We start from the raw sequence: 18,066 nt of genomic DNA, 5'->3' as shown, positions 1-18,066 counted from the left end.
ACAGCAATGAGGTTTAAGTTTGTTTTTTGTAATAGCTCATGTTACCCATCGTTCATTTTCTACTTGTGTCTCTCTCTGCAGAACAACACCGGGTTTGATGCCTTAAGGACCCTATGAAACAGGAGTAGACGCCTGAATATTCCTGCATATTCTGACAGGCAGCCACCAAGATATATTTCAAAGGATTTATAAAAAGAGGTACTTGACAATCACAATAGTATGCTATCAGCTGTAGGCAGCAAAGAGGCAGGAGCACTTTAACATGCAGCGATGACTTCATTCTGTAAGCTGACATTTAGGCAATAAAATGCCGTCTTCAGTGTTTAAAAGACAAAACTAAATCACACACACACACACACACACACACACACACACACACACACACACACACACACACACACATATATATATACAGTCATGTGAAAAAGATAGGACACCCCATGAGAACCTTTGTCTTTTTCAGCATATTTAAACATATGGATATTTGATCTTCATTTTAACAATATTGAGAGATGGAGGTAATATAACTAAACAAATAAAACAGAAGAAGTCTTTCAAAAATTATTTGTTAAATGTAATTAATATAAATGCAATTTTCTTGTGAGGAAAAAGTTTGGACACCTCCTCATTTAAAATGCCCAAATTAGAATGAAGTGCACTACATCAAGTGCAAATGATTAAAACATTGTTAGAGAGGATTGTGGAGGAGCCTGTTTTATTTAAGTCTCAGACATTTAGTTTGGTTTGCTCTTGATTGTTGAAGTCAGTGGTATCACCATGGCGAGATCAAAAGAGCTCTCTGAGGCCTTCAGGAAGAAGGTTGTAGATATGTATGAGTCTGGGAAGGGTTTTAAAAAGATCTCCAAACAATTAAAAATCAGCCATTTCACTGTCTGGAAAATAATTTACAAGTGGAGAGCATTTAAAACAACTGCCAACATGTCCAGGTCAGGCCGTCCTAGCAAGTTCAGCCCAAGAGCAGACCGCAAGATGCTTAAAGAAGTCTCCTATAGGTAGCTCTTGCCACGTCATGCATGCAAATACATGCATCCACCATCAGAAAGAGACTGCACAAGTTTGATTTTCATGGGAAGTGTGCAAGAAGGAAACCCTTGCTGTCAAAAAATAATTAAAAAAAACATAAGGGCAAGACTAAAGTTTCCCAGAGAGCGCCTAGACAAAGACCAGGACTTCTGGAACAATGTGCCTTTGACAGATGAATCCAAAGTTGAGCAGGTGTGGACCATGCAACATGACCTTGGCCTAAAATATTCCAGTAAATCCACCAAGGAATGGCTCAAAAGAAAGAAATGGAGAGTTCAGGAATGGCCAAGACAAAGCCAAGATCTCAATCCTATTGAGATGCTGTGGGGTGAAAACAGGCAACGCATGCTTGTTTTCTGCATGGAGGAGTGGAAGAAACGTTCTCTCAGTTGATGTCAGAGACTGGTAACCAGTTATAGAAAATGTCTATTTGAGGTTATTTCAGCCAAAGGGGGCAATACCAGCTATTAGGGCATCAGGTGTCATCAGGTTTGTTCATTTTTTGTTAAATAAATGATAACAAAATTAAATTTTCATTGTTTTTGGTTCAATTACATCACCTTTATCTTGCACAAACAGTACAGGTGCCCTGGACGTTTTAGATGTATGATGTGGTATAGTTTTGTCTTTTAAGCTCTGAACAAGGTACATTGTAGTCAAAACGTCAGTTTAAGGAACAAAGTCAGCGCTGCATAACTGTCAAAGTGTTCTCGCCTCTTTGCAAGTTTGTGTGGTTGTTCTCTGCCTGCAGTTTGTCGGGTAGAGCACATCTCCCTGCAGGTTTGAGCACAGAAGCTACACAATGAACAGTGTAATATAGACATTCATATAAACTCACTCTTGGTTTGGCTGCATTAGAAACAATGTGCCAATAATTTATCATTATGTTACCATTGTGTTGCTTGTACTGTATGAAATAAAGCCTTCACTTTGTTTGTGGAATCACCTGTTAGCTGTCATATGTCCCATCTTCTTTCACACTAATACAGAATGCCTAAATAGCTTTTTGTCAAAACTGGTCCACTCATACATATGTGAAACATCAAATTTGAATTTTAAAAATTTGAATTTACAGTAAATGATGGCACTGTAATGAGGCTAATACCTATCATTTTAAAGGGTAGCTCAGTGTTTCTTGCATTTTGTGTTATTCAGACCGACACAATTTGACTTTGAATAGCACTACTGGACCATTTGATGCAATGGTTTACTCCATTTTTTTAACACAACATCACAAAATACATTATTCCTTTACATTATGGAAAAGGCAGCTCAGTGGTGTCTAATATATCATAGTCAGTGTCACTGTATCTTGTTTATAACTCTGGGACACAAAAATCCAGAAATATATCATCCTTCCAAGATCCCCCCGTAATATTGTGCAGGAGACAATGTGTGCATGCTGCATCTGACACCATGCATATCCAATTTCAGTTCAGCACCCGGCAGATCTGTCCTCACAATGCCTACCTGTTAGAGAGCACGATGTCTGGTTTCCAAATGAGATGGTCAGGAAAGCTCACATCAGACACACCCGGATAATCAGATGTATTCCACTGGAGGTGATAGTCATCCCAGAACTGCAGGATACATACAGAAACATAATGTACTCATATTTCACATACATGTCCACAACATCTATAAAACCTGTATGGGGCTCTGCGTCTCAAATTTGGCAAGCCTTGTTTGAAAAAGCTCAAGCTGGGATTTAACAACAGTGTGATTGTGCAGTTGCAGAAGAAATTTACTCTAATGTGCAAAATAAATGTATGTGATGGCAGCTGCAGGTAACATTATGCAATGACATGCTACAAGAACTGAGCACAATCTCTGTGCAGAAGGTATCTGGGGAGGACTAAGACTTTCAGATTTCCAAGGAACATTGTGCCCACAAACAGTGCATACACACAAATCTGTGCTTAAACCGTGCGTACAAACGTTTTAAGTATATTCTTACCTGAATTTGTTCTTACTCTATGAACAAATTTAGAAGTACCAAACGGTTGTGCCAACGACATGTTTACAGCCAAATTAGCCTTTTCTGGCTTCTACTTCTGACACTATTGTTTGCATTTCACTAGCAGTAAAGTTTGCAACATATTTACCATCACAGCCCTCTTTGACAGTGACAGCTCTCTCCACTGCTGCATCGCTCCAACAATGGGGGCGAGGTAGTATGCTAATGACCGATAATGGACACGCGCCTCGCGTCAATTTAGAATGATTCTGATTCACTAACATACGCACAGTGTTAAGAACAGAATTGGCCGGTGCACGTGTCATGAATCCAACGGTAATTTTGCATTGCTTGTGTGCAAAGTTAGAACATTTTAGTAAGAACATATTAGTGAATGAGGCCCATTGTTTTTTGCAAGTCAAACAGTGTGAAGAATAATTTTATTACACCAAATTTTGAACTGAATAATACTGTATTATATATTATTTAAGTGTTTTAGTGTGAAACGAAACATATAAATCAGCTACAGGTTGTAGATGAAGGGGCTACGAAGGCCAAATCAAAAATTAGCAGTCGATGGAAAGTCAGTGAGGTCACCAAAGTTATTAAAACTCATCCTGAGGCGGACATGAATGTCTGTATCAAATTTCATGGCAATCATTATGATACTGACCCATCAGAGTTATGAGCTGTGCTAATTTTTTAAACAAAATGTAAAGGGACAAAACACGACAAAAAATAACATAACAACGATGACACCAGTATCACAAAGAACAATGAATCATTTTGTCACTCTGTGACTGAAATGTTTTCCTTGTACACTGATTATAGTTATTTAAGTTACTCAAGACATGAGCAGAAAGCTGCATCTTACACTGTATCTGACCTCTTTGAAAAACAAACACAACACCCATCCAGGCCCCTAGCACATGTCTGCATATCATGTCCTTGGCTGATGTCCAGCTCAGTTTATCAAAATGGCACCACTGGGCAATCTGGCTGTGAATATCTTATTTATTATATATTTATTATGTTTTAAACCTTCATGACATGGCTTTATATGGGAATTTATGTTTAATTTATTCAGATAATCATGGTATTCAAATAATAGCTGTGGTCAGCATGAACAAATATAAAGGTCAGTCACTAATAAAGAGCAGAGGGAGGGTGTAATCATCTGTATAGCTTACACGGTAAATTCATAATTAAGTGCATTTCCACAGAGTCAAGTACATACTCCCCAGTTTGCTTTTCATTTAAATAAAAATAGTGATTTCATTTACAAATTAATTATAGCTGCTTCTACTTGCTGCACTTCTGTTACATCATTGAAACTCACTGGTGGACCCCAGAGAGGGCACCGTGGTAAAAAAAAAAAAATATATTGTAATGGCATTAACAAAACATGACTACGCCACAGTAGTTTGTCATTGCCACTCAACTGTACTTAACAAACCACTAAAATTATGTCTAAAACCTCAACTGAAGCCACGTTATTCTTATCACTATGCTCTAAATGCTACAATTGTCAGTGCTTTTACATTTTGTTCATTCCAACTCTATCCTTCAGCAGCCAATTAATTAGTATTCTCTAGCAAAAAGTGAAGTGTATAATCTAACAGAACCATCTATAATGTTTCTAAGTGACTTTGAGAAAATAAGTTTCCACCAGAAATGAACATATCTTTAGGACATTTAAACATTATTTCCTGGAGTCTACACAAGGACTCTGAGCAAAGAGAGTGTGGCGAGAGAGAAAACTGCTGCTGTGTTTCCAGAGGGGGATTTAATACAGACCAAACAGCCTTGATACAACATACTGATGGTGCAACAATGGTGCAGCAGCAGGGAACTAGTGTCACACAATGGACAGGCTGTGATAAAACGTCTGTGTTCATACACTTCATGTGACTACATGGAGGAGAAAGGGGCATTTTGCTTCAGCGGAAGATAAAAAGGAAAAGTTTGGGTACCAGCAGGTGTGATAAACAAGACATTTCAACACAGATGTACTGTAGTTAATGAGTTGCTGAAAACCAGATTTAAGGCAAGAGTTAAGTGTGCACACTTCACTTTAGTGTCCCTACAAGAGAAAGCCGCCTTTAAAATAACAACAGAAGAAATACAATACATATACAGGTTAAAGGAATAGTTAAACATTTTGGGAAATATACTAATTTGCTTTCTTGCTTGAGAGTTACATGAGAAGTTTGATACCACTTTCACATCTGTCAGCTCAATATGAAGCTGGAGCCAGCAGCTGGACTACACTGAAACAAAGGCAAACAAGTAGACTGTCCAAAGTTAAAAAAAAAAAAAAAAAAAAAAGCCTACCAGCACCTCTAAAGCTCACTGATTTTTATATCTTTATAGTTTAATCTGCAGAAAATCTGAAGTGTTCAAATGAAAATGCATTTTTTTTTTACAAGGGGCTATGTGCCTGCAGTCTTTCTTGGGTCACTGCTCCCAAGAAATAGACTTTAAGACTTTTGTATGAAACAAACTAGAGCTTTACAGGTGCTGCTAGGTGGATTTTTCGATTACCTTTGCTAACTGTTTTGCTGTTTCCGGTCTTTATGCATTTCCCAAAATGTGGAACTATTCCTTTAAAAATATACAAATAGACATAACCCATAAGTCTTAGTGGAGTTAGTTTTTGGTAGCTTACTGTAGGGTTAGAAGCAACATAATAGATGTGGTATTTGAGGCTGAAGCCACATGTATTGAAGCTTATGTGTGCAAAATGGCTGTCAGACTTTCTATATCACAAACACAAATTGAAGGTGTTCGCAATTTTAGCATAGCATTCAATTTCAATGTATACATATCTCATAATATTCACAGAACAAAAGGCAAATTCTGTATTGTATCTATATTGAATGAATGTGGTTGTCTCTATGTGTGTTAGTTCTATGACTGATGAGAAAGCCTGTCTAGTGGGTAAGAAAGTCCTGTTTAGGACTGTTTCATCCACTGTGCTTCCCATGGAAAAGCTATAGAAAAAATCATGAATCTCCCCTTTGCATGCCTCATTCAAGTTTGTTTTCGGGTGTAGAACGGGCTCATTGCTGCCTCTAATGATGGGGAAACAAATATCAACTGCAACTGCAAGTCTCACTGACCACTGTTGCAGTGGGTGTTTCCTGCTGTCTGGTCACAGGGGAGAATAATGAGCACATTGCAGCTTGGCACACTAGAATGAGGTGAAGAAGACACCACATTCAAAAACCAAAAAGTAAGATTTATCTGTGTAAGTGTTACAATGTTATCAGTTTTGTGCGGCTTAGCCTTTCTGTGACTTTACAGGGAAAAAGTCTTACCATTCGTAGCCAAAGTTTGGTCGTTAACACCTGATTCTTCTCATCCTGTTAGGGGAGAAACGTCATATTTATTAATATTATCATTCAGGTACTTTTGTTTATGTATTTCTTGTTTTCTGTTGGTGTAAAATTCATCAAGGAAGATTCTTGCTACTCAAAACTGCTTAAAATTTCAACATCCACAGTAGCTTCACCCCTCAGAGCTCTTTCAATGGGAAAAAAATTGACTGTTGAGCAGTGATGACTGTTTAGACAAGCAAGTGCAAAGACAGAACAAATAATTTAGACTTATGTTCAATATTTACTAGCCGCTACTTACTAATAATTACTGATTGATTTTGATATCTCAGTGAGCTTCTCATAATCGGTTTCCCGATGATGGTTATTCTGCTTGGCCGAGAATGGATCAGATGACACAAATTAACTTTTCAGGCATTTCTTTGATATGAACGCTCAGGTTATCACTTGTACAGACAAGGCTTGCAAAAGTATGACAAAGAGAGGTGGCGAGAGTCCAGTTTATATGGGATCCACATCTATCACGTGGCATAGATAAATGTTTCTCCACACAATTCCAGGTATCCTAGCTTTAAGTCAACATAAACTGACATTCCTGAGAAGTGTTGTTTTCTATTCTAAGGCACTCAGATAACTTATTTGTGCCACATCTAAGAAGAATGCAAATTTGAACATACATGCTTGTAAAATACACCCTATCAGCTTCCATAAACAGCATCTGGCTCTCTGTCCCTCACTTTGCTTTAAGTAATTTAAGACAATAAAACACAGATCCATAATAGTAATGTGCACCCAACCAAGAATGAGTTATAACCCGTGTGAAGTTCATATGCATGCTATGTGTGAAGAGTTACAATTTACGCACCAAATCCATGATCTGCATGAGGCTTAAGCCAAGCTCGACAGTGACAGTCTGAGACTCATCGGAGACTGGTCTCTCCAGTGGGTCGTAGTCAGACATCAGGTCCTTGTACAGTCTGCGCTTGTTTGGCCCTTGAAGAGAAACTACAAAAGACGTAAACACTTGGACAGTTAATAAACTTTCATAATCACTTAAGAAAAAATTAGCAAGACAGCTACTGTTAGTCATATCAATTGCCAATTAATTTTCAATGTGCTTGCCAAACTGCCCAGTCATCCTGCAGCACAAACAGTTTTGTTTTGATATAAACTGAACTTATTGACTGTCTGATTGCAAAAACTGAGTGATTTAAATGAGCGATGATGACGACAACTGAATAGACACAAATTATGCTCAAACTTCACCAACAGAAGATTAAAAGAATCAGATATTACAGTATCGAACAACTGGTGATCAAGTTTTTTATGGACCGATCAGTGTGCATCTCTATAGTATTCATACAGTAAAACGGTGCTTAACTTGTTTGATCAATTAAAGTGACCTCTGGAAAAGTGCAGTGTGGTGCAGAAACACCACAGTAAGGCACAAAGATACTGGGAAAATAAAAATTATTTTGCCAGTTATCACTTTAAAGGGGACATATCATGCTTTTAGTGATTTCCAATTATTTTTATACTGTGAGCTAGGGCTACAACTGCCCCATAACTCTAGTTCAGCCTCTCCTCCTTACTCCCACATTAACTCATCCATCAAATCACTGACTCACTGTCACACCTCTTCACATTCAGAATCTTGCTTTTTCCTCATTCTGTGCGTTGTTCATCTCACAGGCACTTACAACCACTTCAGCTCCACCTTACACCAGGTGACCCTTGCTGGGATTCTCTCTGCAGGGATCCACCCCAGCCTTAAAATCTGTGTCTGCACCAAAACCTTTAAAATAATTCTGCATTTCATTTCCTGTTCGGTGAAGTTGTTTCTGGTTAAATTATGCTTAGTCAATGACAGAGTGGAATATTCCTTGCAGAGTCTAGGGTGGTGAAACACATGCAGCTCAGACCAGGGAATCATTTAAATACACTACCTGGACTAGATTAATTTCACTGTGCAATCTAAAATCAGACTTGCTCCTCATTTTAACACACTCCTGTTTTGCCTCTTGAGTTATGGAGCGTTTTTGGCAGCGTCTATTCACTTTACTAATGGCCATAGCCCAATTATCCTAAACCACCTATGAGAAGCACATTATCCCAATGATTTGGCAGAGAGCTTGTTGACTGTAGGCATCTCCTCATTCCTCTGCTCTGTTGCAGCTGGTTTTTCTTTCATAAAAAGCTCTGTTAGAACAGAAGGATTAGCTGAAAGCTTGTCTTTGTTCATAGCTGAATCTCCCTGCAGACCTGTCTCCCTCCCAATCCCACCATAATCAAATTTTACTATGAGGATCAGCAAGAGGCCATCAAGATGTGTCGTTGTCCAAAAATGTACATGTCATACATCCAAGTGCATTACTGGCATTACATATCAGATCTCCACAAGGAACTTTTCTGATATATGTCCAACAGTGTCGAGGCTAACATGTAAGAGTATTCAGATTTTCTGTTGTAACAAGTAACATAAGACATTAGTTTTGCAATTCAAGTAATCAGTTACCTAGTTACTGTTTCAAATAAGCATCTGTACAGAAGTAGTAGTAGTAATGAGTGGAAACTAGCTAGTGAGGAAACAGCTCTCAGCAATGTCAAACCTTTTTACACATACATCACAAAGGACAAAGGACAGCCACCTTACTCATGGTTACAACTATAAACCAGCACAAAAATGACAATTACCATGATAAACCACCATGTTCTAAACAGACACATTACAAACACTAACAAAAAGTAGCATCTGCATTTTTGAACATAAGACATAAGTAAACTTAAATTTCTTAGTCCAGCACTAGGCATGATGGGCATGATGACACATTCGCACTGTTTCTTTTCTGTTTATGCACCTATTCGTAATGTAGCGACGGCCCTCATTTCCCATCATGCTTAGTGCTAGACTGGGTAGTTTGTTAAGTTTGCTGTTTCATGTTCCAAAATGCAAATGTTACTTTTTGTTAGTGTTTGTAATGTGTTCAGAACATGATGGTTTATGTTGGTAATGAGTGAGGTGGCTGTTACATTTCTTGACCACAGCTGTATTCTGCTACTGTGTTTTTGTGACTATTCTCTATGTTGTAAGTCAATAAAGTTTGACAATGCTGAGAACTGCTCCCTGTCTCTCATTCTGCACTACTTGTCACAATATACAGATGGATGAAAAATTAGGAAAAACCTGAATAAATGAGTGGAGAAACACACAGGTGCACTGGATGGTACAATTAAGCAATTAACATCCGGTCACGCTCTGTGGCATATATACAAATGCTGAGCAGGTCCAGTTAATTCTGATTTTGTATCAAGGTGGCTATGGGAAAGACATCAGTTGATGACCGTGATGCTCGTGCATTAGAGCGACATCTAAGGAAAAACAGAGGAGCAACTCTTCCTCAGGTGACTGAGAATGTCAACGCAGGACGTGAACAGACTGTGTCAGCAAGAACAGTCCGTCGGCAATTACATAGAGAGGGATATCATAGTAGGGTTGCAGTGCATAAACCCCTCATTACAAAGATGAATGCACATTTGAGAGTTCAGTGGTGCAAAAACCATAGGCACTGGGCAGAGATGTGGAAAAAAATGATATGGTCAGATGAGTCATCCTTCACCATATTGTCGACACACCATGAGAATGATACAGGTCTGAATGCTAGACCCCTACAGTGAGGGGAAACAATGGCTCCTATGATGAAACATTTCTATCCTGATGGGAGTGGTCTCTTCCAGGATGACAATGCTCCCATCCATATGGCACCAGGGGTCACTGAATGGTTTGATGAGTAGGAAAATGATGTGAATCATATGCTATCGCCTTCACAGTCACCAGCTCTCAACCCAATTGAACACCTATGGGACATTTTGGACCGACGTGTTAGACAGCGCTCTCTACCACCATCATCAAAACACCAAATGGGGGAATATCTTTAGGAAGAATGGTGTTCATCCCTCCAGTAGAGTTTCAGAGACTTGTAGAATCACTACCAAACACTAAAGCTGTTCTGTTGGCACCTGGTGGCTCAACACCTTACTAAGACACTTTATGTTGGTTTTTCCTTAAATCTGTCACTTGTCTTTATAGAACAAACATGAGCAAGGAATTGCAAAAGGGTTTTCATTTTTGGTAACGCAAAAGTACTCTGACGTGTTAATTTTCTCAGTAGGTAAGGTTGTTACATACAAGTTACTTTTTAACGACAGTAACGTTGTAACATAATGCACTAATTTTAAAAGTAAGGTTACCCAACACTGGTTAGCAATTTGGTGCTGAAAGCTCTAGCTTTCCAACTCTTAATCAAATTTAACAGCCTTAATAGTGTCAGAGAGATGGACAAGGACTTGAAGTACCCCAGAGATGGGCTCAGATATTGAAATGTGGATGCATGTGCACACATTAACACAACTTCTCTTCATTTGCCTCTCTACAGCTCACTCTCGGGGGAAGCCTCAATTAGTCTGAGTCTGAAGAGTCTGAGTCGGGGATTATTACCATTAAATTAATTTTCACAGTCAAAATATTCAGAAATCAGAACAGATCTGAATAAAATGATGAGACACAGCATGTCTTGAAGGTCTCATGAGCTAATTACCATTTAAAGGTCAGGGGTGCTTTAACAAACAAAGCAGGGTAAGAAGTTCATATATAACAGAAATATACTGCGACACAGTGTGAACATATTGTGTCACGCTTTACAATGAGGATCTTTGAATGAAGAACTTAGCATGACTGTTTTTAGACCATACACATGCAGCAGTGTAAGAAGTTCATATATAACAGAAACAGAGTGAACAGTGTTAATCTCTGTTCAGTCAGAACTTAGTGTGACACTTCCTGCTTTCAGCTGTCTCCCGGTCTGAATAGCCCTCCTGATGAAAGCTACCATGTCACTGTTTGTCCCCTCTTGTGTCATCCACAAGCTGTCTGCAAGTCTCCACTTTAAGCTAATCATGAGACACCTCACATAGCATCCATAAAAGCTGCAAGAAGCACACAAATCACACAATGTATAGTATGAATCTATGTGACAAAACATGCTACACATGTTTTATCACATTTTAATAATTGTTTTTTCAGTTATTACATGACTGCATTCACACAAAAGCATATTTCAGTTTCAATAGCTTTAAAGTTAAATGAAACATTTTCCCACTAATAATCACACACACAAAACCAAGATACTTAGTTATGGTTGCACCCTTCCATCAAATAGAAGAATTGTCACTTTTCATTATAAGCACATTTAGTCCAAGTCCAGTCTTTAATAAGTTTGTAAACGTTTGGTAGCTCACTAGATTTTAATATATATATTTTTATATATATTTAATGTGAATTTCACTTGGAAACTCAATATGTGTGAACAAGATGAACCATTAGGGTGGTAGCCCTCTGCCCCATGACTTTAATATTTTTTATTTTTTATTTAGTTTTTAATTTTAATGTTGCTTCAGCCTCTCAAAGTCTGAGCAGTCAGTGGTCCACACAAGGTCAGAGTTTGACACTGAAGATGAACATGCATCATTCTGCACAATGAAGCTCAAACATCCAACTGGAGGAACAGGAAGAAAAGCTTCTTTTTTTAGTGGAGGGCAGTGTTTCCACTAGGTTGAATGCATTGGGGTGGCGGTGGTGGCCTTGGTGGAGGAGGGGTTGAGCAAAACTCGGGAGAGACTCAGCAGCCACATAATTCTCTACAGATGCGTAATGCATTCACTTGAGGAAAAAAAAATTGCCCTGTTTTTCTGAATCAAATTAAAAGTAATTCTGATCTGTTTTTCTGAATTAAATTAAAAGTAATTCTGATCTGTTTTTCTGAATTGTCATTTTTTGTACATTGTAAAACATAAACATGAATAAAATCCCTAAATATGCCTCCTATATTGAAGTATACTCTATTAGTATTTTTGACTAAATAGTCCTGAAGGATCCGAGGTCCAGGAAGTCAGTAACTAAATCAGGACAAAATCCACCATGTCTGCTCCACCTCTGTATGATAATTTTCCTATTTTCCTTTCTTTTCATTTGAGTGTCAACTCGACTCTTTTTGTTTCAGGATTAATTTAAAGATTTTGAAAGGGGTGCACAGGGATGCTGAGAAAAGTTGTACAGCATCATTTTGAGTTACAATAAACTTTATCCATGCAGGATGACATCTGCTGGTCATCGAATGGGAATTACAACTGTATTTTTAAATTGTAGTTAATGCAGGGAGTCTATGTTCTGCTGTTTATCTTTCTCTTTTTTGAAAGTGCTACTTATATTTTTGATATGTGCTGACACTCTGGCTACACTCTGCACCATCATATGGACAGATTAGAGATAATCTAATCCAACAGAATAAATAACAGGATACAAAAACATTAATAAGTATGATAAAAATGGAGAGAAAAAACACATAATACAAATAATGTGTAGAAAACAGGCCTCAATTTGTCTTTGTTTGACTTTAAATGTGATGTAAACTTTTAGGTATTAGGGGTAGTTGTACTTGGCAGCTTTACTGTTAATGTAGTGAATCATCCATCTTTCTTATGCTAATGTAGATCCATGGTTATAACCATTTCCTATCAATGGCTTTCGATATTTTAACCTCCAGCATATGCAGAATGTTTTGTACATACACAACATGACTCATATTTTGATGTTTCCACTAGAGCTGCAACTAATAGTTATTTTCATTATCAGTTCATCTGCAGATCCAGAAAAACAGAGCAGAATTATTTTTTCATGAAAACTTTTCTCAGAATTTCCAATAATTATCTTGTTAATTCAGAAAAAGAGGACACTTTTTTGCGAGTGAATGCCTTCTGCTTCTATATTTCTCTGTTTCTCTGTTTAATGCAGTCAGGTTAGGCTAACCCATTGCTGCTAACTCTGGAGCTAACTCCCTTCACTTTTTCGTAAATTGGAAAAACAACAGACGTGACTTTTCTTGGTCTTGAGAAGCTGCAGTATTTAGTATCCGACACACTGTAGCCTGTACTGTACATTTACTGCCGTATTGACAATTTACTGCTAACCTTTTCCTCTGCTCCGCTCTCATTCACTGGCACTTTTCTGCCGCTCGCTCTCTCTCAGTCGCTACGCACAAACATTACGCACTGCCTTATTCCTTAAAAGGAGCTACTATCAAGAGTTTCCCAGGCAACAACACAAAGGTTCACTCACATTTTGTAACAGTGCTGCACAGAGGCCCCCAAACACTATTGATTTCCAAATGAATGGGTATTTGGTTGTTTTTGGTTTTCAAAAAAATATTTTTTTGGCATGGTGGGGTTCTCGTTGGCCTGGTGGCCCACCAGGCATGTATAGGGAAAACATTTGAGGGGGGACTTTAAGCCTTAATGAGAATCTGCAGTCAGTAAAAGCTGCAGAAAGCAGTCCTGACCAGACAAACCACACAATGCATACGATAAGTCTGTTTTTCAGTTTGTCCTATAACATTACTGCATACATGCCAAAGCATATTTCACTTTGAATAGCTTTACATGAAACATTTTTCCACTAATAATTACATACTTTTTATGGCTGCACCCTTAAATCACATGGAAATAATTTAAGTGTGTTTTTTTTATTTTTTCTTATTATATTTAGCCCAAATCCAGCTTTCATAACTTAGAAAACGTTGGGTAGTTTACTGGATTTTCATAGCCAATACCTTTTTGAAGACACTCAATATGTTAAAGAGATCTATGAAAACTCCCTCAAATATTACACTGTCTATTAGATGACATTTACAGATGATTGTGTAGTTACAGGTGGCTAACGTAGCATTCAAGAAAAATAATGTTGCCAAAAAAAAAAGTCAGTGTTTTGTAAAACAGTTATGCAGTTCAGAAGCTTGCAAAATCAATCCAGAGCGGAACAGATACATTATAAACATGAAACACCGCAAGAAAAAAGCGACCCCCTCCTGTAGTTAAAAATGTTAAGTTGTGCCAGTTAATCAGCAATTAAAGCGCATTTAAAAGCCTACTATACCTTTCACTGTGCAAGCGGCGACTGCAACGAAAAGCAGAAATTTCAGTGAGTCCATGTTGAACCGGAGCGACGAGTTGTAGCACAGATGTTTCTCAGTTCATAGCTGAACCTGGTATTGTGTGAGTGTGTGTGTTTGTATGTGTGTGGGGTGGCGGGGGTGTGTATTAAGTAACTCCTCCTCCTAATGAACAACTGCAGTTTGGCAGGACAGTGGTGAGATTTGCTGACCCATTGAGTGAAATAATAAAAACTCACAGTGCATATACAGTTCTTATAGTGAGTGAGAATGCCTAAAAATTGATGTCTTAATTCAACAGGAAACACACATAAAATCCAGTTTCTTTAACTTACTTTGAGCTTTTTTTTTTCCAAATGCCAGTTAACATAGGGAAGAAATTTTTTTAAAATGGTTTAAATGCACAAAAAAGTACACTCTATCTCCACATTGCTACAAATAATTTTCGTCTATTCTGTTTTGTCACTGTCTTGTATATTGAGAAACATAAACACGAATAAAATCCCTAAATATGCTTCCTATATTGTAGTATACTCTATTAATATTTTTGACGAAATAGTCCTGAATGATCCGAGCCCCAGGAAGTCAGTAACTAAATCTGGACAAAATCCTACATGTCTGCTCCACCTCTGTATGATAATTTTCGTTTCTTTTCATTTGAGTGTCGACTTGGCTCTTTTTGTGTCAGGATTAATTTTGAAAGTGGGTGCACAGGGATGCTGAACAAAGTTGTACAGCATCATTCTGAGCTACAGTAAACTTTATCCATGCAGGATGACATCTGCTGGTCACTGAATGGGAGCTACAACTGTATTTTGAAATTGCAGTTAATGCGGGGAGTCTTCATTTTCTACTTATTTTTTATCTGTTTTTCTCCTTTTTGAAAGTGCTACTGATATTTTTGATGTGTGCTGACTACTTCTGAACCTCAAAATGTTTCTGCACGGTCAAAGTCCGAGAGCCTCAGCAGTTTGTACTTAATTTTAACTCGGTTCTTTCTATACAAACAATACCCCATGGGTAATGCATGGGTGGTGTATCCATTCACATTCACTCCTCCAGCTGCACCACCATATGGACAGATTAGAGATAACGTAATCCAACAGAATACAAAAAACATTAATAAGTACGATAAAAATAGAGAGAAAAAACACATAAAAAACAAAAAGTAAATACAAATAATGTGTAGAAAACAGGCCTCAATTTGTCTTTGTTTGACTTTAAATGTTATGCAAACTTCTAGTTGTTGGGGGTAGTTGTATCTTAGGGTCATAGCGTGAAATGTTGTTGAGCTTATAACACTGTAAGAAAAAAACAGAAATAGATGGGTACATCATATTCACAGTGGAGTAATGTTTGCTCTGTTTGCAGCTTCTTTGATAGTGAATCCTCACAATTAAATTAATACTTCAACACCTTTCAAGGAGATATGTGTATAGGCAAATAAACATTTTTCCCACAAGGGCATTAATCCTGATCCATATATCCACATATCATAAATGATAGAGTATATTAGTTTGATGCATTTCATATAAACTGAACCGGTGGGTTGGCTGTGTTTAGGTAGCTTTAACCTCCCCTACACATGCATGAAATATTATGAAAACCCAAGAGTTCAGCTGATATCTCAAGAGGCACGTTGCACCTGCAAGTAAATACTGACAAGAACGCTGTTTGCTCTCTCTCTTTGCTTTGGGAAGAGGCTGCCATTAATGGTATAGAAACTTTAATTGAACCGTTATGTATTCTGCTCCACACACATTGAAAAGGGTTGATTAAAAGGTGTGTTGTAGAGTTGTATGAGCTCTGCATGTCAAATGATATGTTTCATCAAGATTTATTTTAGTCACAGGATGATTATACTGCCAATCACATTTTATCATGCTTTTCTTAGTCTGACAGAAAGCTTGGTCTAATTAAAGGTAAACACAAATCAATATGTTATTATACTTTGGGCAAACTTTGTTCATTATTCCATTGTAAGCTATCTACATGATAAGTATGAGCAGGAGGTAAGTATTTATGTACAGACTAGTCTTGTCAGTAATATGGTGCACAGACAGCTTTACTATTAATGTAGTGAATCATCCATCTCTCTTATGCTAATGCAGATCTATATAACCATTTCCTAACAATGGCGTTTTGATATTTTAACCTCCAGCATATGCAGAATGTTTTCTACATACACAACATGCCTCATATTTTGATATTTCCACTCAAGCTGCAACTAATAGTTATTTTCATTATCCATTCATCTGCAGATTATATTCTTGATTCATGTTTAGTCAATGAAACTGAAAATGTGTGAAAAAATGCCATTCACAATTTCTAAGAGCCCACAATGTCTTCAGTTTGCTTGTTTTGTCTGACGAATAGTCCCAAACCTTTAGATGCTCAACTTTCTGTCATATATATGAAAAAGAAAAACAGCAAATCATCACATCTGACATTTTTTGTCGGAAAAATGATTGAAACAATTACTTGATTATAAAAATAGTAGCAGATTAATATTGTTTCAATCGACTAATTGATTAATAGCCAATCATTGCAGCTCGAGTTTCCATGCCAGTATGCAGTGGACAGTAGGGGTGTTCCCGAATACAAAGTTATTCAGCAAAGCACAAATAGTGGGTTTTTTTTTACGAATATTTGTTTCATACAAATATTTTTTAAAATTATTTGTTTTGGGGAAGAAAAAAACAAAACATGTCAAATACCAGCGAGCAGGTCAGTTATAGTTGCTATCTCAGTCTCTCTTCTCTGCTCCCCTGTTACGTCTATTAGCAGGTCTCAATGAGGGGAGTCACATCCACTCGCTACATGACACATATTTCTTAATTTGGACATCACTTTAATTTTCATCTTTAATTTTCTAAAATTATAAGGGTAATACAAAACAAAAACAGGATTTTCAAGCCTCTTTCCACTTTTATTCGATACAAATACAAATAATTTTGCTGCCTCAACAAATACAGATACAAATACAAATACTGGGCCAACTGCACATCCCTAGTGGACAGTAAGGAAGAGATTGTCCAGTAATAACTCACAGGACTCTGAGCTTCAGTTGGACCTCCACCATATATGATCATGGCTTCAGTGTACAGTAAATAACAATACATAAGGTGATGCTGCTTGTGGCAAAAGGCTTGTAATAAATAAGTGAGGTTGTTTCTGTTTCAAAAGTGATACAGCTTTAACAGTAGCTGCTAAAAACACAAATTTGTGCCGACTTCTCAATGTACGGCTGCACTGATCATGTTTTACAGGATAAGTAAATGAGTCACTATATTTTCATTTGTTTCCTACACTGCCCCTCTTGCATTATCTTTATTTCCTGTGCATGTACAGTTTTTCCAAACAAAGATAAAGCGTAATCCTCACGGGCTAGAGAGGCAATTAAGAATGTGAAGTTATAAACTTGGGTAGAAATTTAGTGACCACTTTATGCTGATGTAGACTGCATATATGGTGTGATTAGTGTAAGATGTGTTTGCATATGTTTGCTGAGATTGGAAGGTCTCAAACAAAGAGCAGCTTGGTCTAAATAAAATGCATACAACAGATGATTGAACCATAATTGACAGCATTCCCCACAACAGGAGGCATATTCTTCTTGGACTAATTGCATCCTCTAATGGCAAAACCTTAAATCAAAAAGGCATTACTTCAATTATGTTCTATAATTACTTGTTTAAACAATGCATTTCCTAGTAAGCCTAACAAC

At 37.5% G+C, this 18,066-nt stretch overlaps 1 protein-coding gene across 1 annotated transcript in view; it reads right to left on the bottom strand.

Annotated features, from left to right (window-relative positions):
* LOC122984330 (neuronal acetylcholine receptor subunit alpha-7-like) overlaps positions 1–14,449 on the bottom strand; it is a 32,648-nt gene extending 18,199 nt beyond the window's left edge. Inside the window, exons 1-4 of the mRNA XM_044354716.1 lie at positions 14,324–14,449; positions 7,205–7,344; positions 6,322–6,366; positions 2,515–2,624 (exon numbers count right to left, since the gene is read on the bottom strand). Coding sequence (XP_044210651.1) covers positions 2,515–2,624; positions 6,322–6,366; positions 7,205–7,344; positions 14,324–14,378 — 350 coding nt within the window. The 5' untranslated portion in view covers positions 14,379–14,449. The remainder of the gene's footprint in view (positions 1–2,514; positions 2,625–6,321; positions 6,367–7,204; positions 7,345–14,323) is intronic.
* Positions 14,450–18,066: the final 3,617 nt, after the last annotated feature.

This window comes from Thunnus albacares, chromosome 1, assembly GCF_914725855.1.
Source record: "Thunnus albacares chromosome 1, fThuAlb1.1, whole genome shotgun sequence".
Classification (NCBI taxonomy): domain Eukaryota; kingdom Metazoa; phylum Chordata; class Actinopteri; order Scombriformes; family Scombridae; genus Thunnus; species Thunnus albacares.
This window is presented reverse-complemented; position numbering and strand designations above follow the sequence as displayed.